Raw genomic sequence first — 21,912 nt, 5'->3', positions numbered from 1 at the left:
TTTCACCTTGTAACCATGAATTGTATATTTCATTAAAATCATTGCCCCACATCTCCTATTTTAAAAAGTAGAGCTAATGATTTAGCGATATGGTAATATTCTGTTACCTTATGGTCATAGAAATGTACCTAACCTCAATTGAATGCATTTACGAAGAATTCATGAAAATTTGTTGAACAGTGATGTTAGAAACATATTTGTCAAAATGTGTTTTTTTTGTAATTTGCTTCCATGTAGTCTCAGCAACATGGTGGTCAGCTGGTTGAACCGTAAAGGGCCATTGAAAGGTTAAAAAACATACTTATCCTTGCCTTACTGCTCACCTCTCCGGCCCCTCCGCTCTTCACCATCCCCTGTCTGCTCCTCAGCACATCTTCTTATCACCATTGCTGAGTGATGAATCCCCAGACCTCTCACGCTAGGCCGTGAGACTCCCACCTCTGATGAGGCCCGGGATGTTTCTTTACCCCAGTCCTCTGCAGTCCAATCCCTGTACTTACTGTAAATAATTTCCCCTGTAAGTATTGAGACTTTGCATAAACTTAATGTATTTGTCAATGAAAGGTCGCAAACTTATGAAATAGTTATAATTGTACTTCAGTAACCACAGAAACATTTGACTAATATACATAAAATCACTCAAGCAGTAAACTTTGCGAAAACCAAAATTTGTTTTAGCCTCAAAATTGTGGGCCAAGTGTGTATAATATGGCCCCATGACTGAGTTGTATTTAGAACCAAGTAAAATATTTGATCCTGTCCTGTGAGATCAGGAAGGCCGTTCTCATAGAAAGTATTGTAAAAGTTATCCACAAGCTCACACAATGAGATACACTCCTGTTCTTTTCTTTAAATGGTCACTGTCATTTAAACAAATTTTGCCCAAATCGGTAAATACAAGCAAATGTAAGAAACATGTCTTGCCAAGCAAATGTGCTTTATTCTACTCTCATTTTGCCTCCTCAACTCATCATTCACATGAAAAACAGCTCAATACAACACACATTCTTGGTTCACTGAGGAATCAGATTACAGCTGCCTATTGAAGTTTATATCGGAGGATGGAGCAGAGTGAGATGGACAAAGGGACACAGACAGTGCTGCTACTCTCACTTTAAAGGGAACCTATCACGTGCAATACCATTATTAATCTGGAGATATAGGGTTAATCTGCAGGTTCATTGTGTTAGGAAAGTGCTAGGTCACTGTACTAAAAGCGCAGCATCCCGGAGAAAATGAACTTCTCCCAGGAAGCACCTGCTTTCAGTTATGCAGGCATGCCCAGAGCGGTGACAGCACTGAGAGCAGAGGCTGTACTGCACTGACTGACATCCAGCTCTGCACTGATGCACTGCTGTGCTGGCTGTCAGTCAGTTGTTGGGGTGTACTCCCAGCTGCCACTCTCAGTGCTGTCTCCAATCACTGTAATTGCTCCAGGCATGACTGCATGACTCCCAGGAGGAATAAAGTAAATTTTCTCCCGAGTGCAGCACATTCAGTACTGTGGCTTGGTACCTACAGTGGGGAAAATAAGTATTTGATACACTGCCGATTTTGCAAGTTTTCCCACCTACAAAGAAAGGAGATGTCTGTAATTTTTATTTTAAGTACACTTCAACTGTGAGAGACAGAATCTAAAAATAAAAAACAGAAAATCACATTGTATGATTTTTACATAATTAAATTGCATTTTATTGCATGAAATAAGTATTTGATCACCAACCAACCAGCAAGAATGCTGGCTTTCACAGACCTATTAGTTTATCTTTAAGAAGCCCTCCTACTCTGCACTCATTACCTGTATTAATTGCACCTGTTTGAACTTGTTACCTGCATAAAAGACATCTGTCCACACACTCAATCAATCACACTTCAACCTTTCCACCATGAAAAAGACCAAAGAGCTGTCTAAGGACACCAAGTAGAAAATTGTCGACCTGCACTAGGCTGGGATGGGCTGCAAGACAATAGGCAAGCAGCTTGGTGAGAAGACAACTGTTGGCACAATTATTAGAAAATGTAAGAAACACAAGATGACTGTCAATCTTCCTCGGTCTGGGACTCCATGCAAGATCTCGCCTTGCAGGGCAAGGATGATTCTGAGAAAGGTTAGGATCAGCCCACGGGAGGACCTGGTCAATGACCTGAAGAGAGCTGGGACCACAGTCTCAAACATTACCGTTAGTAACACACTACTCCGTCATGTTAAAATCCTGCACGGCACGCAAGATCTCCCTGCTTACACCAGCACATGTCCAGGCCCGTTTGAAGTTCGACAATGGCCATCTGGATGATCCAGAGTAGGCATGGGAGAAGGTCATGTGGTCAGATGAGACCAAAATAGAACTTTTTGGTATCAACTCCATTCGCCGTGTTTGGAGGAGAAAGAAGGAGGAGTACAACCCCCTAGAACACAGTCCCAGCCGTGAAGATTGGTGGGGTAAACATAATACTTTGGAGGTGCTTTTCTGCAAAGGGGACAGGACGACTGCACCTTATTGAAGGGAGGATGGATGGGGTCATGTATCACAAGATTTTGGCCAACAACTTCCTTCCCTCAGTAAGAGCATTGAAGATGGGTCGTGGCTGGGTCTTCCAGCATGACAATGACCCAAAACACACAGCCAGGGCAACTAAGGAGTGGCTCCATAAGGAGCATTTAAGGTCCTGGAGAGGCCTAGTCTGTCTCCAGACCTGAGCCCAATAGAAAATCTTTGGAGGGAGATGAAACTCAATGTTGCCCAGCTACAGCCCCGAAACCTGAAATATTTGGAGAAGATCTGTGTGGAGGAGAGGGACAAAATCCCTGCTGCAATGTGTGCAAACTTGGTCAAGAACTACAGGAAACGTTTGACCTCTGTAATTGCAACAAAGGTTTCTGTACCAAATATTAAGTTCTGTTTTTCTATTGTATCAAATACTTATTTCATACAATGAAATGCAAATTAATTATGTAAAAATCATACAATGTAATTTTCTGTATTTTTTTTAGATTCTGCCTCTCACAGGTGAAGTGTACCTACGATAAAAATTACAGACCCCACCATTCTTTGTAGGTGGGAAAACTTGCAAAATCAGCAGTGTATCAAAGACTTATTTTCCCCACTGTATATAATGCTGCTAACCTCCAGATTAACCCTATATCTGCAGGTTAAAGTGTTATTGGATCTGACATGTTCCCTTTAAGTTTTTCTTTCTTTCCAGTTTCCATATATCAGATACTGTAAATTAGATTGATGCGAACGCCCCATGGGTAACTATTATATTGACATATAGAAGTTATTTCAGCATAGATACAATGTATATAATTCACTGAGTAAATGACAATACTGTTTAGAAGAAAAAATATATATATGGCAACGTGAACATGAAAACATAATTGATACACACCGCCAGTCTGCAGGAAATAAGCATTTCAGGATAAATTGTATGAAAACCACTAATGTAGAAGCTACAATCCGTAACTATTCAAACTTCAGCGAGAATTATTTGCTCACAGCAGTTCTGCCGATTGAACAATTATATTCGTTTATGCCAGAAAACCATGTCAAATGTGTTCTTTCAGCTAGGTCTGTCAGTGTAACTAGAATTATATTTGTCATTTCAGTAGAGTGAGCTGACAGATATTAAAATTGCTAAAGTCTTCACTGCAGGAAAAAAAAGAGAATTAATGGAAACAATAGAACTTATTATATACACGCCGGGTGCAGCCTTAAAGGGGTTGTCCACTGCTCGGGCAAATGATTCTCAATCACTATGTTCACCTTTATAAAATAATAACACCTATAATCACCTCCGGTGGCGGTGCTGATCAGCGGGGTCGGCACTGGCTCTTCCAGGGTTTATGTGACACTGTTATTTAACATGGTGAGGGGCGGTAGCCGTGGGCGAGGTACTCCTCTCTTACGTCCCGGCACGCTATAGGAAACTGAGGGTCCTGACTGGGTGTGTGGACTTTTGCTGTAAGGGTGCATGTACAGTGCTGCTCACCATTATTGGCACCCCTTCATTTTTTTCATAGACTGTACAACATCTCCATAAATAAATGGAAATGTACCAAAGTTATATCCTCAGGATTTTTAATTAGTAGTACAAAGCAATACAACAATAAAACATTGTTTTTCAACTTCCATGTTGCAATTTTAAAGAAGAAACAGAATAAACAGCATGCGCAGCAATAAAGGCACCCCTAATTAATACTTGGTTGCACACCCTTTGGCATTGCTAACAGCCTTCAAACATTTCTTTCAGCCATCTATAAGCTTCTTACACTTCTCAGCTGGAATTTTTTACCACTCTTCCTTTGAAGTTTGTTCAAGCTCTTGAATGTTTGCAGGGTTCTTTTTCGCAATGGCAGATTTCAGCTCACCCCAAAGATTTTCAATGGGATTGAGGTCAGGACTTATTGCTGTTACAAATATATTGTGGGCCAGGAGTCTGCTAGACTTTAGTCTGTGTCCATCACCTTAAGTGTGGCCATTGCTGAAGTGTGAGAAATAAGAATTAATCATGAATAATATGATGCATGCAGACTGTACCTTACCTACCACCACCGCACTCTAATCAGCATCTCTGTTTATCCATTCCTTTTACAGGTACGTGACTCAACTTTCCCATCCTGACTTCCATGCAGATTTCTCTATACCTCTCTGCTCCTATTTACTAATGGTATGTGACTCAACTTTCCCATCCTGACTTACATGCAGACTTCTCTATACCTCTCTGCTCCTATTTAGTAATGGTACGTGACTCAACTTTCCCATCCTGACTTCCATGCAGACTTCTCTATTCCTCTCTGCTCCTATTTACTAATGGTACGTGACTCAACTTTCCCATCCTGACTTCCATGCAGATTTCTCTATACCTCTCTGCTCCTATTTACTAATGGTACGTGACTCAACTTTCCCATCCTGACTTCCATGCAGACTTCTCTATACCTCTCTGCTCCTATTTACTAATGGTACGTGACTCAACTTTCCCATTCTGACTTCCATGCAGACTTCTCTATACCTCTCTGCTCCTATTTACTAATGGTATGTTCTTCAAGTTACACCAGCTACCACCCACTTTCTTTTATGACCTTATTTACTTAGCGTTTGACTATCCAGCATCTGGTTCAGCCTTAATCAGCTGATCAAGATGAGCACAGAACACACTCCCCTCTGGTTCACAGCTGAATGCATTCTGTTACAAATATATTGTGGGCCAGGAGTCTGTTAGACTTTAGTCTGTGTCCATCACCTTAAGTGTGGCCATTGCTGAAGTGTGAGAAATAAGAATTAATCCTGAATTGAACCTGAAGTGAACTGAAGGTAACTGGATACTAAGTCAAAGTAAACATTGTTTGTGTTTGTTTTCACTCTCACCCCCTTAATCCTTCACTTCTTACAACCACCCCTAATCCCTACACCTAGTAATGAACTCTTCATCTCTCCATCCATTCTCCCCACCCATCTCACCTCCTCCTCAGAGCTATTCCTCAACATGCAATTCTTTGTTTCCAAACACAGACAGCCACCTCATGCCCTCTCCTGCTCCCACCTACTAACGCATTCTCTGCTCCTCCTTACTGGCGGCGACATCTCTCCACATCCCGGCCCTTCTCACCACATTCCCACAATCACTTCCACCTCCTACCCACAATCTATCCCAAACTCTCATAACCCTTCTAACCTTATACCCATCCGCCCAGCCCCCGCTTTCCCAGTACCTCTAACAGGAGCTCTATGGAACGCTCGCTCCGTCTGCAACAAACTTTCCTACATTCATGACCTCTTCATCACTAACAAGCTTTTCTTCCTCGACATCACTGAAACATGGCTCACTCCCTCCGACACGGCCTCTACTGCTGCACTTTCGTACGGCGGATTCGACCTTTCCCATACCCCCCACCCCACCGGAAATCACGGTGGAGGAATAGGTTTCCTCCTCTCAGATAACTGCTCCTTCACCCATATCCCACTGCCGCCCTCAATTACTCTCTCTTTTGAAGTGCACTGCGTGCGAATCTACTCCCCCTCCAACCTCCAACTGGCTGTCATTTACCGCCCCCCCAGGATCAACTACCACTTTCTTTGACCACTTCACCACTTAGCTACTTCATTTCCTCTCCGTTGACATCCCCACTATCCTCATGGGCGACTTTAACATCCCCATTGACACTTCCCTCTCAGCTGCTTCTAAGCTTCTATCCCTCACTTCCTCCTTCGGTCTTACTCAGTCGTCTTCCACACCCACCCACAAAGACGGCCACACGCTGGACCTCATCTTCACCCGCCTCTGTTCCCTATCTAACCTATCTAACTCACCTCTCCTCTCTCTGACCACAACCTACTTACATTCTCTACCCTCTCCTCTCCAGGGCAACAATCCCCACTCCACAAACTTGCATACCCTCGCAGAAATCTCAAACACCTTGACCTACACTCACTCTCTGAATCCCTTCTCCCTCTTACAGACATTAGTTCCCTACATGATGCAGATGTTGCTGCCACTTTATACAACACCACAACAGCTGAAGTTCTCGATTCGGTCGCCCCCCTCACACATACCAAAGCTCGCACAATCAACAGACAACCCTAGCACACCAGCTTAACTAAAGAACTGCGACGGGCCTCCAGGGTTGCTGAGCGTAGATGGAAAAGGGTCCACTCCAATGAGCACTTCATCGCATTCAAGCAGTCCCTCACTACCTTCAAGTCCACACTCACTGCAGCAAAACAAACATACTTCGAATCTCTCATATCCTCCCTGTCTCACAACCCCAAACAACTATTCAACACCTTCAATTCTCTCCTCCGTCCCCCAGTGCCTCCTCCCTCTCCTCTTATTTCAGCTGAAGACTTTGCCTCATTCTTCAAGCAGAAGATTGACACCATTAGACAAAGCTTTTGCCTAAAGCCCCCACAGCCCCTCCCCACACCTACTCAACCCCCCTCCTCCAAAACCACTTTCTCCACTATTACGGAAGATCAACTTTCCTCTTTACTCTCCAAATCACACCTCACCACCTGTAAACTTGACCCAATCCCGTCCCACCTCATTCCAAACCTTACCACTATCTTCATCCCACCCCTAGCCCACCTCTTCAACCTGTCACTAACAACTGGTGTCTTCCCCTCATGCTTCAAACATGCCTCAATCACACCCATCCTCAAAAAGCCCTCCCTTGACCCATCCTCTCTGACTAGCTATCGCCCCATATCTCTTCTCCCCTATGCCTCTGAACTACTAGAACAACATGTCCATTCTGAGCTGTCCTCCCACCTCTCCTCCTGCTCTCTCTTCGACAGCCTACAATCTGGTTTCCGACCGCACCATTCTACTGAAACTGCACTGACCAAAGTCACCAACGACCTACTAACCGCAAAATCTAAGCGACTCTACTCTGTCCTCCTCCTCCTAAACCTGTCATCTTCCTTCGACACAGTGGACCATTCCCTCTTACTTCAAACTCTCTCATCTCTCGGAATCACAGACTTTGCCCTATCCTGGATCTCCTCATACCTAACAGACAGGACATTCAGGGTCTCCCACTCACACACCACCTCCTCATCTCTCCCCCTATCTGTCGGTGTCCCCCAAGGCTCAGTTCTAGGACCCCTGCTCTTCTCCATCTACACCTTAGGCCTGGGACAGCTCATAGAGTCTCATGGCTTTCATTATCACCTCTATGCTGATGACACACAGATCTACCTCTCTGGACCTGATATCACCTCCTTACTAACAAAAATCCCACAATGTCTGTCTGCTATTTCATCCTTCTTCTCTGCTAGATTTCTAAAACTTAACATGGACAAAACTGAATTCATCATCTTTCCGCCATCTCATTCACCCCCCCAACTGACCTATCTATCAACGTCAAAGGCTGTCCACTCTCCCCAGTCCTTCAAGCTCACTGCCTTGGAGTAACCCTGGACTCTGAACTCTCCTTCAAACCACATATCCAAGCCTTTTCCACTTCCTGCCGACTCCAACTCAAAAATATCTCCAGGATCTGCACATTCCTCAACCATGAATCTGCAAAAACACTAGTGAACGCCCTCATCATCTCCCGGCTTGACTACTGCAACCTCCTGCTCTGTGGCCTCCCTTCCAACACTCTCGCACCCCTCCAATCCATCCTAAACTCTGCTGCCCGACTAATCCACCTGTCCCCCCGCTATTCCCCGGCCTCTCCTCTCTGTTAATATCTTCACTGGCTCCCCATTGCTCAGAGACTCCAGTTCAAAACCCTAACCATGGCATACAAAGCCATTCACAACCTGTCTCCTCCATATATCTCTGACCTAGTATCCCATTAGATACCCACACGCAACCTCCGATCCTCTCAAGATCTCCTTCTCTACTCCCCTCTTATCTCCTCCTCCCACAATTGCATACAAGATTTCTCCCGTGCTTCCCCCCTACTTTGGAACTCTCTACCCCAACACATCAGACTCTCGTCGACCGTGGAAACCATCAAAAGGAGCCTGAAGACCCACTTCTTCCGACAAGCCTGCAACCAGCAGTAACCACCGCTGCACGACCAGCTCTACCTTCACCTACTGTATCCTCACTCATCCCTTGTAGATTGTGAGCCCTCGCAGGCATGGTCCTCGCTCCTCCTGAACCAGTCGCTGTCACATTGTGTTCAAGATTATTGTAATTGTTCTTGTATGTATACTCCTTTTTCACATGTAAAGTGCCATGGAATAAATGGCGCTATAATAATACATAATAATAATAATAATTGCTGGCCATTTTAAATCAGTCCATTTTTTCTTTTTCAGCCATTTCTCTGTACTTTTGGATGTGTGCTTTGGGTCATTGTCTTGCTGGAGGACTCATGATCTTCGACTCAAACCAACTTTTCTTACACTGGGTAAGACATTTCGCTCAATAATCTCTTGATAATTCCCAGATTTCATTATTCCTGTGATACGGTCAAGGCCTCCAGTACCAGACACCGCAAAGTAAACCGCACATCATTATGGATCCTTCATCATGCTTAACTGTTGGTAAGGTGTTCTTTTCCTTATAAGTTTCATTGCGCCATCTGTAAAATGGAAATCGCCTCTTCAGAGAAAAAGAGGACTTGAACCCTATAATGCCACCTATTGGAAGCAGCAATCCTACAAGTCACAATCAACCCTTTAACGAGTCGTGCAATATGACTTAGGATAAAAGCCAAATCAGAATCTCAATTTGCAGACATGGTGTTTCGGGCTGTTGGCCCTTGTCAGTGCAAAGTATGAAAACTAATTTGGCTAGATGAGAGGCTCTGGACTGAGGTCTAAGGGGTAATGTTTCTTCTTGTGGAGAGTGACATACCAGCTCTGGCATGTCAAGGTAAGGAGGCTTATTCGCCATGCATATTGCACGACTAGTTAAAGGGTTGCTTGGAAGCAGCAATCCTACAAGTCACAATCAACCCTTTAACTAGTCGTGCAATATGCACGGCAAATAAGCCTCCTTACCTTGACATGCCAGAGCTGGTATGTCACTCTCCACAAGGAGAAACGTTACCCCTTAGACCTCAGCCATCTGTAAACAAACTGTTGTTTTGCATTGCCAAAAAGCTCTATTTTTGTTTCATCTGTCCACAGAACATTTTCTCAGAAGGATTGTGGTTTGTCAAGGTACTCTTTGGTAAAGATCAGTAGTTTATTTTTATGTCTTTTCTTCAGCAATGGCTTCTTTCTTGGCCTTCGCCCATAAAGCCCTGCTTGGTTTAGTGTGCGGAATATGGTACTTGTTGAAACCATGACCCTAGCCTAGATTGTTCCAGGTTGGCCTTCAGGTCTTTGGATGTTTGACATGGTGTTTTTTCTACCATTCTCACCAAAATTTGAAGGCATCTCTTGACAATTTTCCTCTTTCCTCCACATCCAGGGAGGTTCTAGACGGTTCCATTCTTGGCAAGCTTCTTAATAACATTGCGCACTGTTGAAACTGGGATACCAAGGTCTTTTCAGATGGCCTTATACCCTTTGGAAGTCTTGAGTTTGCTAATAATAGCAGTTCTGATTTCCTCAGACAGCTCCTTTGTCTTCACCATTGTGACAAAGGAACAGGACCTACCATGTGGCTTTTTAAAACACTGAAGTCATCATTCATCAGCTAATTCATGTCACATGGGCACTGATAATTAATCACAGTTGAATCTCTTTTTTACTTAAACATCATGGGTGCCAATAACGATGAGCAGGACTGTAACCGATGTTGCTGGTTTGCCAGGACCAGATGTTCACAGTTCAAGGAGGGAAACCACCTGTCACGGGTGTGTCGCCACGAAGATCGTCACGAGTACACAGCCTGACTTCTCGCAGCTGACTTGTTGGTGCTTTGTGTTTTTCGGCAGTGAGGGAGTTAATTCTCTCTCTCTCTGTGCTAGACGAGGTCCTGCCTCGCCCAGCTGCAATCAATACTTCTGTAGTGAGACTCCTTCAAATGCCTGCTGGTCTGTTTGGGAAGTGTCGGTGAAAGCATTTCATTCAGACTTACAGAGCGGATCGTGGTGTTTGGAGTTTCTGAGATAAGTGTACTTGGAGTGTATTTTCCCTTCCTCGCTTTATCATTTATCTCCTTTCCCGTTGGTGTTCCCTCTGTTGTAGTTGTGTAGTTGTTGTATGCAAGGTGGTTTTGGTTTTTCCCTTGTACTGTCTCGTTCGTCTAAGTACTGTGTGTGGGCATATTATTTCTTGTCCCCTTTTGTTGTGATCGGGGTCCTTCTCAGGACTAGATTACTTAGGTGCAGGGATCCTCAGGAGGTAGGGGTTACGCTGGCGGCCTGGACCTCTGTACCTTTAACAGTACCTCCAGGTTGAGGGATTAGTCAGGGCCCCAGCTTAGGGTCAGCTTAGGCCCCCTACCTCCAGTATACTGAGACAGCGTGACATTACCAGTCAAAAATAAACTTTTTATTAAATGAGAACTTGGTAGGGAATATATACAAAAGATAGAGGGTACGTAGTCTTATAAATGTTTCCTTTACAACTCGATGCATTTTCCAGTTTCCTTCCTTCGTTTCTCTATTCTATGTCCTCTCTTTCTGCTGCTTCTCACTACTTTACAACAATCCAGCTCAGTACTACAGTCCTAAGCAAGAGTTCTTTCCATGCTCTGCGGTTCAGTGTCTTCTTTCCCTTTAGGGTGCTAGTATGGCCGAACTTAGCTGCAAGCTCTCTGGAATCCCTGTCTGGGGCAATCTATTCATCTCTCATACTCAGACCTGTTTAGGCCCTTTACCTTCAAGAGTTATAAACTTGAGGCCTTGTGGCTAGGTTCCTGTCCCAGGGACCCATCTCCGAAAGGTCTCTCTCTGTTTTGACTTATTTTTTTTCTTTCCTCTGCATCATCCTGTTAGGTTATAGGTTGAACTTGAAGTACTAGTTTCTTCTTTCAACTGTAAAGTCATGTTTAAGATAGCATAAAGGCTGCAGGTTTTTTTGGAGGCTTTTTTGTACTGAAAATCTGCCCCATTTAAGGCCTCTTTCACACGTCAGTGTCTCCAGTACGTGTAGTGACACGCACGTAGACCCATTCAAATGAATGGGTTTGTGCACGTCAGTGTGTTTCCACGGACCGTGTGTCCATGGGCAAAACAAGCTGACATGTCAGTGTTTTGCATGCCGCACGGGCCGCAAAACGTCCAACACGTGCACACGGATAACATCCATGTGTCATCAGTGTGACGCGTACCGATGCCTGGGAATCAGCGGTACAGTTATTGCTGTTGCCAAGCACTGGGTGCTGAAGGAGTCTCTCATCACTGTCCCCTGCTTGCGCTGCGATCAGCGCCAGCAGGGGACAATGTTGAAAGTAGTATTCTGCTGCTGCTGTCTCCAAAAAGTGTAAAAATAAAATAAAAAAATAATTATACTCAACTGGTTTGAGGCGATCGCGCTGAATTCACTGAGTGACAGGACACCGCTCACTGAGCTCAGCGTAGTTCAGGGATCCGCTTGCTGCAGCGAGTCATTCTCCACAGCTCCTTAGAATGTGTGGTCGCTTCAAGCCAGGTGAGTATGATTTTTTTTATTTTATTCTTATTTTTACAGGTTTTGGAGACATCGGCAGCAGAATACTACTCTCAACATTTTCCCTTGCTGGAGCTGATCACAACGCAAGCAGGGGACAATGATGAGCGATTCCTTCACCACTTGGCTAACTGTACCGCTGATTCCCAGGCGCCGCTACATGTGATTCTGATGCGGCACATGGTTGCCACACAGGTACACAAGGACACGGATATCTGCAGTACTATTTCTTCCAGTACCGGAAATATCCGGACACGAGAAACAAGCCTAAAGTTTTCTTTACCCTTTAAACCTGTGTAAATATATATTTAGTGTAGTGTAAGTGCAGTAAAAAAACTGGTCAATCAATGACATCTCTGATTTTTAGTGTCAATACGGTCCGCTTCTCAAGTACGTGACAGAAATTCCAATTTACTAGATCACACTGGGAACTATGTATGCAAGCCTGTGGAGCCCTGCTTTGCCGCTCCATAGACTTATGTTATAAAAGTGACTTCCACCTCACATGTAAAGCCCAATGTGATCCAGTGAGTCGGCCATGTGTGTTAGAAGAGAATCACTGGAAATCAGGGAAGACAGTGATCGGTGAGTATATTATTGAATTTACGCTACATTATACATGCTTCGAGAAGCAGGCGGCAGATCTGACTGAACGGTTCAGACAGAGAGGTTATAGTAACCGATGCATTGGCCGTGGCTATGGTAGGGCACGCAGTACCCCCCGCAGTCTTTTCTTGTACCCTGCTCAGCGACCCCCTTCCGGGATTCCAGAGAGGACCCGCTTCATCTCCACCTACAATCATCAGTGGGGGACTATGAGGCGGGTCCTCTCACGACACTGGAATATTCTCGGCGCGGAGCCCTCCCTGAGGGATGTGGTGGGACACTATCCTCTCATGACAGCCAGACGGGCTAAAAATTTGGATGATTTGATTACTTCTAGCCATTATGTCCCACCAGCATCTAACCCTTTTGGGTCACGAGGGCGCAGGGTTGGATCTTTTCCATGTGGCCACTGCGTGGCTTGCGCCAATGTCCTTAGCTGCTCATCTTTTACGATGTTTGATGGCTCCCGCACCTTCCAAATCTCTAAATATATATCTTGTAGTACAACACATGTGGTGTATTACGCCACGTGTGGTTGTAATAAAATTCATGTGGGACTTACCACGAGAGAGTTGAGGGTTCGGGTGCGGGAGCATGTGCGGGACATTGGCGCAGCCAAATCTGGGACGGATCCCCGGGAGCTCAAAACACTACCACGACATTTTAAAGCTTTTCATGACTGCGATCCACGCACCTTGATGGTGCGTGGTATTGATGTGGTGCATTTGGGCTCTCGGGGTGGGAATTCTAAACTTTGCCTTGCGCAAAGAGAGGCCAGATGGATAACTATCCTCGATACCCTGGCCCCGCGTGGCCTGAATAAAAATCTGGGCTTCTCATCCTTTTTATGACATAGTCTTCTTGTCCTTTTATGCTCTCCCCCAGTTTTCTCTTTCTTCTGATCCCCCAGTCTGTGCTTTTGGGTTTTAGCTTGTTTTTATTTTTATTTTTGGGTTTTAAATGTTTGATTTTCCTTCCTATTCTTTAGATCTAGTGTTGCCATTTTAACGAGCATCATGCACCATCCGTATGGACCATCTTCATGTTTGAGACACCTTATAATCAACAGGAAGGAGAACTCTTGGAGAAAAAACACCACTGCCATCTCTCCCTCTCCTTTGGAATTGATCTGATCTATGGTGTATATTATGACTGCTTTTTGTATAATTATGATGTAATTGTTCTTTGATAGGGGGGGATAAGGGGTTAACCCATGACTTTGGGGGTGCATGTCATCCCGCCGTGGAGAGTGTCCCTGGTTGCCCAATGGGGCTGCAGGGCTAGGCTTAGGTTTTCTACAATTACCTCCCACTGCTGGGATTGATGTGTGCCTGTTGCTTCTCCTCCTCCTTCTGCGTGTGGTGGTCTCTCTGCTGCCTGGGTGGTGCGCGTGTGCTCAGGTCCCTTGCCTGCCCGCGCTCGTGCCCGGCTGTCTCGATGTCCCTGGCACGCCTCCGGGGGTGTGGCTTCAGCGCGCATGCGGGCGCGTGTCAGGGACTTGACGGCTGTGATACGTGCGGCGGGGGGGCGTGGCTCCGGGCACACGCGCCGCGTTACCCCAATCAGCTCTCTCGTCCTTCTGATCACATGACCTGACGGGGGCATATATCTTCAGGTCCTAGTGGTGCTCAAGGTAGCACCTCTTTAGAAAGACCGGCGAAACGCGCGTCGGGGTGCGTTCCTCACCATCAGCACTCTCTGGAGTTTCCCTGGGACTTGTGGGCTCTCCTCTACTTTGACTCTCTTGGGTGAGTTACTAAATTTACTTCTAGGGCAGATTCTGGGACACTGTGTGGATACTTCCCCTTGTGCGTATACAGAGTAATATGTTTGCTCTCAATTGAACTCGGGTCTTTACCTCCTGCCAATATATTCTACTTGCGATTTGCACATGATAGCTATTTATTTTTGGACTGTGAGTTGTATATTACAGTATAAGGGGAAAAAATCCCCCCAGTTGCCCCATTTCTATATCCTTTTTATTTATTTATGTACTCATACTTGCCCATTGCTATTTATATACCCATGAATTTATAATCCTTTACTGCCCTGTTCCCCCAGGGACTCTCCGGTTTCTGGCACTTTGCACCTTATTCCCTGCTCTTGTGATTTCGAATATTTTTACCACTTTGGAGTTTTTGTATTGAAATAAAATTATGTCTGCTTTGCCATATTACTCTTTTGTCCTCCTTTTTTTGAATCTTATTATATGAGTAGGCAATACGGACCAAGTGCTCGACACTTTTGTCTTGGTACTATGGTCCGTTTAGTATTGTGTAGTTGGCCATTTTTTTGCTCATGGGAATCTAAGGTAGAATGTTTCTCCTTGTAGAGTGCTAAGCCGTTGTAAAGACACTTATAGGCTATGCAATGCTCCTGTGGAAATTTACGTATGCAAATACTCTATACAGCTAGTGGAATGTCCAAACTCAACACCTTTATACTCAATAATTTATATGCATTGTGGTGCAGCGGCATTGCTATAGTGATCTAGTATGTCTGTTTATGCTATTTTCTTCCCCCTCAGGTGACTAGTCACATGACTGTGACATAGCTCAGGTCCTGTGCGCACAGAATGTCTGTCTGGTCACATGACTGTGACATCAGCAAGGTCCTGTCTGTGTGTGTGTGTGTGTGTGCTACAGGATATATAAACCCTGGGTGATTTGTGACAGGTGTGTTCCTGTGTTGGGAGTTCCTGTGTGAGGTGTCCCCGTGTGGACACCGGGTGAGAGGCATGAGGCTGTTCCCTGTGTGTGGAGGGAACACCGCTCGTGTGAGGCCTGGTGGACTCCTGGAAGGTGAAGCCTGGATCTCTGACTGTGTAAGCGATGCCAATAAGCCTTGGAGTGCCAGAAGCCTGGTGGACTCCTGGAGGTTGAAGCCTGGATCCTTGAGAGTGTGAGCGATGCCAGTAAGCCTCGGAGTGCCAGAGGCTTGAAAGATAAGCGTCCTGGAGGGCAGAGCCTGGATCTGAGAGTGTGAGAGATACCAGTGGCCTTGGACGGGGTAAGGGCTGGAGACCATGTGTGGTAAGCCTCAAAGCCACAGTGGTGGAAAACCTAATGGACTGAGACAGCTAAAACCGACAAAGGTAATACTCTTTGTGTTATGGACATTGCTTTATTATTACCTTGTGGAAGGCTGTAACTAGAGCCAGGTGGGGCGGTCTGCCACTTGGCTCGTGAACATTCTATATATGTGTGTCGGCGTGCCACTGAGTTGGACCCAGTCATATGCGGTTTATGATGAGATAATAAACCCATAAATTGAGAAATACCAGAAGGACATTGCTAGTGTGCATTATTTGATGCAGCGAAGAGAGTATCCCCCAGGATGATGGCTAGTGCTGCCTTACAGCATAAACAGCTGGAATATGGTAATAAAACTTAACTTTTAATTAAATATAATAAAAACTACTTCATATATTAAAGTGCTCATGGTGCCAGTGCTCATTATAAAAAACGATCTCACCCAGTGCTTGATACTTCAGATGAATTCAGGGTACCAGGTAATTCATCCAATTGCTGGAATTCAAATAATGTTCCCTACGTGCCCTGTAAAGTCTCCCGCTCTCACAAAAGCAGTACCCAAGTGTGGCCTGCTCCAATGCAAATAACCCCTAAAAAAGAATTGCGTTCCCAACGTATTTCCACTTCAATATCTAGGCTTCATCAGGGGAGTAAACTTCATAATAAATCAGTGACAGATCACCGTCCAGCACTGAATGGGGCAAAAGCTTGGAAACTATCAAAACGTTCACAGCTACATTTTAGTAGCAAAATCCAAGTACAGGAGTGGCAAACACATGGTTAACCTTACAGAGTGCTGCCAGGTCAGAGAAAAAAAGGACTCCTTTACCCAGCTGAGTTTGAGACTTCTGCTCTAGGTGATAAAATTGTCCTCTAGAAAATATTAATGCACTGTGCAAGTGTCCTAGAAAAGCGTGTCCACATTTTGCCCATAGAAATTAATAATGTCCCCTGTGCACCTTTGACTATCACAATTCCCTAAGTGCCCCTATAACAATAGCATGATGGACCCACAACTCCCCATTTACAGTATGCTGGGCCCACAGCTCCCCTATACACAATATGATGGGCTCACAGCTCCCCTATACAAAGTATGAGAGGCCCACAGCTTCCCTATACACAGTAAGATGAGCCCACAGCTCAAGTATACACAGTATGATGCCCCTACACTTCCCCTATACACAGTATGATGGGCCCACAGCTTCCCCAAAACACAACATAATGATCTACACATTGCATGGCCCCAACACTATATAATGACACCCTCCGTAGCAACCACATTGTATAATAGCCCCCACAGTCACCTTCACACTGTTAAATTGTCTCCACGGTAGACCCCACACTGTATAATGGCCCTCACATTAACTCCCACACTGTATAATGGCCCCCAAAGTAGTCCCCACAGTTTGACAGCCCCCCACAGTAGCTTCCACGCTGTATAAAGGGCCACAGTATAATGGTCCCCACAATAGCTTCCATCATGTATAATGGCACCGCATTACCTTTCACACTGTAGTCCATAAAATGTATGAGGGTGCCCCATAATTTATGATGGCGCCACAGTCCCACCACACGATTTTACTAAAAGTCCTGGCATGGCGCGATACGAAGCTGTCACCGCACCGGAACGCTGAATTACTGTGCTTACACGGGCGCCTCACTTCCTTAGAGCAAACTGCGGTCTACAGAACAGAGAGCGGTAGCACAGAGTGATCGTGTCTCCCTGCTCTACCGCAGGGGCTAAGGGGAGAGAAGCTCCCAGAGACCCACCAGTCCAAGTAGTCTGTAATGCGGTCTCGTTTTTTAAGGTACACTATTATTGAAAAGTTTGGGGTCACCCAGACAATTTTGTGTTTTCCATGAAAACTCATACTTTTATTTATCAAATGAGTTGCAAAATGATTAGAAAATATAGTCCAGACATTGACAAGGTTAGAAATAATGATTTTTATTAGAAATAATTTTCTCCTTCAAACTTTGCTTTCGTCAAAGAATGCTCCTTTTGCAGCAATTACAGCATTGCATACCTTTGGCATTCTAGCTGTTAATTTGCTGATGTAATCTTGAGAAATTTCACCCCATGCTTCCTGAACCCCTCCCACAAGTTGGATTGGCTTGATGGGCACTTTTTGCGTACCATACGGTCAAGCTGCTCCCACAACAGCTCAATGGGGTTGAGATCTGGTGACTGCGCTGGCCACTCCATTACAGATAGAAAACCAGCTGCCTGATTCTTCCCTAAATAGTTCATGCATAATTTGGAGGTGTGCTTTGGGTCATTGTCCTGTTGTAGGATGAAATTAGCTCCAATCAAGCGCTGTCCACAGGGTATGGCAGGGCGTTGCAAAATGGAGTGATAGCCTTCCTTATTCAAAATCCCATTTACCTTGTACAAATCTCCCACTTTACCAGCCCCAAAGCAACCCCAGACCATCATATTACTTCCACCATGCTTGACAGATGGCGTCAGGCACTCTTCCAACATCTTTTCAGTTGCTCTACGTCTCACAAATGTTCTTCTGTGTGATCGAAACACCTCAAACTTTGATTCGTCTGTCCATAAAACTTTTTTCCAATCTTCCTCTGTTCAATGTCTGTGTTCTTTTGCCCATATTAATACTTTCCTTTTATTAGCCAGTCTCAGATACGACTTTTTCTTTGCCACTTTGCCCTGAAGGACAGTATACCGGAGTCACTGTAGACGTTGACACTGGCATTTTGAGTGTACTATTTAATGAAGCTGCCAGTTGAGGTGCTGTGAGGCGTCGATTTCTCAAACTAGAGACTCTAATGTACTTGTCTTGTTGCTCAGTTATGCAGAGGGGCCTCCCACTTCTCTTTCTACTCTGATTAGAGCCTATGTGTGCTCTCCTCTGAAGGGAGTAGTACCGTTGTAAGAAATCTTCAGCTTCTTGGCAATCTCTCACATGGAATAGCCTTCATTTCTAAGAACAAGAATAGACTGTCGAGTTTCACATGAAAGTTCTCTTTTTCTGGCCATTTTGCGTTTCATAGAAAAAAACAAATGTAATGCTCCAGATTCTCAACTAGCTCAAAGGAAGGTCAATTTTATAGCTTCATCAGCCAAACCATTTTCAGCTGGGCTAACATACTTGTGCAAGGGTTTTCTAAACATCCATTAGCCTTCTTACACAGTTAACAAACACAATTTAACATTAAAACACTGGAGTGGTGGTTGTTGGAAATGGGCCTCTATACACCTATGTAGATATTGCAATAAAAACAAGATGTTTGCAGCTAGAAAAGTCATTTATCACATTAAGAATGTATAGAGTGTATTTCTGATTCATTTAATGTTAGCTTCATTGAAAAAAAATGTGCTTTTCTGTCAAAAATAAAGAAATTTCTAAATGACCCCAAACTTTTGAACGGTAGTGTATGGTTTTTCTCAAAAATGCCACAGCGTTTCAATCAGACCTGGCTCAGTTCATATAGCCAGTGCCTGATACATGGTGCTCCCAGACTGGCCAGCATGGGTCAGGTTTAGTGATGATCACAAGTGATTGTTACTCGCGTTTGCCTGCCGAGGGTGCTCGGGTATGCACCGAGAATCGCGGGTGAAATGTTCGCGTCCAAAAGTTTTGCGGGTGTTAGCCATAAAACATTCGGGGATTGCCCGTGTCTGTCAGAAAATCCCCGCATGTTTTGTGGGTGTCTAACAGCCGTGAAACATATGGCTGAGGGGACTCGAATATGTCACTCGAGCACCTGTGATACTCTGTGCATTCCCGAGCACCCTAGGCAAACTCGAGTAACGAGCACTTGCGCTCAACACTAGTCAGGTTCCCTTTAAGAAGCTGCGGAACTGTGCAATTTTTCCCTATAGGAAGCCTGAGAAATGCCCAGAAAACCAAAATTGCAATTGTAAGCACTGAATTCCACCAATTCTGTATTATAAAATACATTACACTGCCTGACCATGCAATAGGATTACCATAATTTGCAGAATCCCTTTAATTAGTTATCCGCTTTAAGCTGTGGTTCATAAAACAAACACAAAAAAACAGACGGAAAAGATTTTATTTCTGTATAAACAGTGTAATGATAAGTGCAGTGTGCACACTCAGCTGTCAGTGCACGCAGGATGTGCCTCCCCTCGCCCGTCAGTGGCAGTGCAGCGTGTGCCTCCCGTCAGTGACAGTACAGCGTGCGCACCCCCCCCCTCAGTGACAGTGCAGCGTGTGCCTCCCCTCACCCGTCAGTGACAGTGCAGCGTGTGCCTCCCCTCACCCGTCAGTGACAGTGCAGCGTGTGCCTCCCCTCACCCGTCAGTGACAGTGCAGCGTGTGCCTCCCCTCACCCGTCAGTGACAGTGCAGCGTGTGCCCCCCTCATGTGACAGTGCAGCGTGTGCCCCCCTCATGTGACAGTGCAGCGTGTGCCCCCCTCATGTGACAGTGCAGCGTGTGCCCCCCTCATGTGACAGTGCAGCGTGTGCCCCCCTCATGTGACAGTGCAGCGTGTGCCCCCCTCATGTGACAGTGCAGCGTGTGCCCCCCTCATGTGACAGTGCAGCGTGTGCCCCCCTCATGTGACAGTGCAGCGTGTGCCCCCCTCATGTGACAGTGCAGCGTGTGCCCCCCTCATGTGACAGTGCAGCGTGTGCCCCCCTCATGTGACAGTGCAGCGTGTGCCCCCCTCATGTGACAGTGCAGCGTGTGCCCCCCTCATGTGACAGTGCAGCGTGTGCCCCCCTCATGTGACAGTGCAGCGTGTGCCCCCCTCATGTGACAGTGCAGCGTGTGCCCCCCTCATGTGACAGTGCAGCGTGTGCCCCCCTCATGTGACAGTGCAGCGTGTGTCCCCCCTCACCCGTCAGTGACAGTGCAGCGTGTGTCCCCCCTCACCCGTCAGTGACAGTGCAGCGTGTGTCCCCCCCTCACCCGTCAGTGACAGTGCAGCGTGTGTCCCCCCTCACCCGTCAGTGACAGTGCAGCGTGTGTCCCCCCTCACCCGTCAGTGACAGTGCAGCGTGTGTCCCCCCTCACCCGTCAGTGACAGTGCAGCGTGTGTCCCCCCTCACCCGTCAGTGACAGTGCAGCGTGTGTCCCCCCTCACCCGTCAGTGACAGTGCAGCGTGTGTCCCCCCTCACCCGTCAGTGACAGTGCAGCGTGTGTCCCCCCTCACCCGTCAGTGACAGTGCAGCGTGTGTCCCCCCTCACCCCTCTGTGACAGTGCAGCGTGTACGCTCCCCCCCCTCTGTGACAGTGCAGCGTGTACGCTCCCCCCCCTCTGTGACAGTGCAGCGTGTACGCTCCCCCCCCTCTGTGACAGTGCAGCGTGTACGCTCCCCCCCCTCTGTGACAGTGCAGCGTGTACGCTCCCCCCCTCTGTGACAGTGCAGCGTGTACGCTCCCCCCCTCTGTGACAGTGCAGCGTGTACGCTCCCCCCCTCTGTGACAGTGCAGCGTGTACGCTCCCCCCCTCTGTGACAGTGCAGCGTGTACGCTCCCCCCCTCTGTGACAGTGCAGCGTGTACGCTCCCCCCCTCTGTGACAGTGCAGCGTGTACGCTCCCCCCCCTCTGTGACAGTGCAGCGTGTACGCTCCCCCCCTCTGTGACAGTGCAGCGTGTACGCTCCCCCCCCTCTGTGACAGTGCAGCGTGTACGCTCCCCCCCCTCTGTGACAGTGCAGCGTGTACGCTCCCCCCCCTCTGTGACAGTGCAGCGTGTACGCTCCCCCCCCTCTGTGACAGTGCAGCGTGTACGCTCCCCCCCCTCTGTGACAGTGCAGCGTGTACGCTCCCCCCCCTCTGTGACAGTGCAGCGTGTACGCTCCCCCCCTCTGTGACAGTGCAGCGTGTACGCTCCCCCCCCTCTGTGACAGTGCAGCGTGTACGCTCCCCCCCTCTGTGACAGTGCAGCGTGTACGCTCCCCCCCTCTGTGACAGTGCAGCGTGTACGCTCCCCCCCCTCTGTGACAGTGCAGCGTGTACGCTCCCCCCCTCTGTGACAGTGCAGCGTGTACGCTCCCCCCCTCTGTGACAGTGCAGCGTGTACGCTCCCCCCCTCTGTGACAGTGCAGCGTGTACGCTCCCCCCCTCTGTGACAGTGCAGCGTGTACGCTCCCCCCCTCTGTGACAGTGCAGCGTGTACGCTCCCCCCCCTCTGTGACAGTGCAGCGTGTACGCTCCCCCCCTCTGTGACAGTGCAGCGTGTACGCTCCCCCCCCTCTGTGACAGTGCAGCGTGTACGCTCCCCCCCTCTGTGACAGTGCAGCGTGTACGCTCCCC

General features: G+C 46.7%; 1 protein-coding gene and 1 long non-coding RNA gene across 2 annotated transcripts in view; both read left to right on the top strand.

The window, feature by feature from the left end:
- Positions 1-14,784, top strand: part of LOC141160947 (uncharacterized) — a 54,146-nt gene extending 39,362 nt beyond the window's left edge. Inside the window, exons 3-4 of the long non-coding RNA XR_012250589.1 lie at positions 8,772-8,863; positions 13,615-14,784. This is a non-coding gene — a long non-coding RNA (uncharacterized lncRNA). The remainder of the gene's footprint in view (positions 1-8,771; positions 8,864-13,614) is intronic.
- Positions 14,785-15,248: 464 nt separating this feature from the next.
- METTL22 (methyltransferase 22, Kin17 lysine) overlaps positions 15,249-21,912 on the top strand; it is a 224,842-nt gene continuing 218,178 nt past the window's right edge. Inside the window, exon 1 of the mRNA XM_073647778.1 lies at positions 15,249-15,720. Within this exon, the coding sequence (XP_073503879.1) occupies positions 15,652-15,720 (69 nt within the window). The 5' untranslated portion in view covers positions 15,249-15,651. The remainder of the gene's footprint in view (positions 15,721-21,912) is intronic.

Source organism: Phyllobates terribilis, unplaced genomic scaffold, assembly GCF_046119375.1.
Source record: "Phyllobates terribilis strain yellow unplaced genomic scaffold, ASM4611937v1 Scaffold_9__5_contigs__length_417890890, whole genome shotgun sequence".
Lineage (NCBI taxonomy): Eukaryota > Metazoa > Chordata > Amphibia > Anura > Dendrobatidae > Phyllobates > Phyllobates terribilis.
The sequence above is the reverse complement of the archived record's forward strand: the minus strand, read 5'-3'. Positions and strand labels throughout refer to the sequence as shown.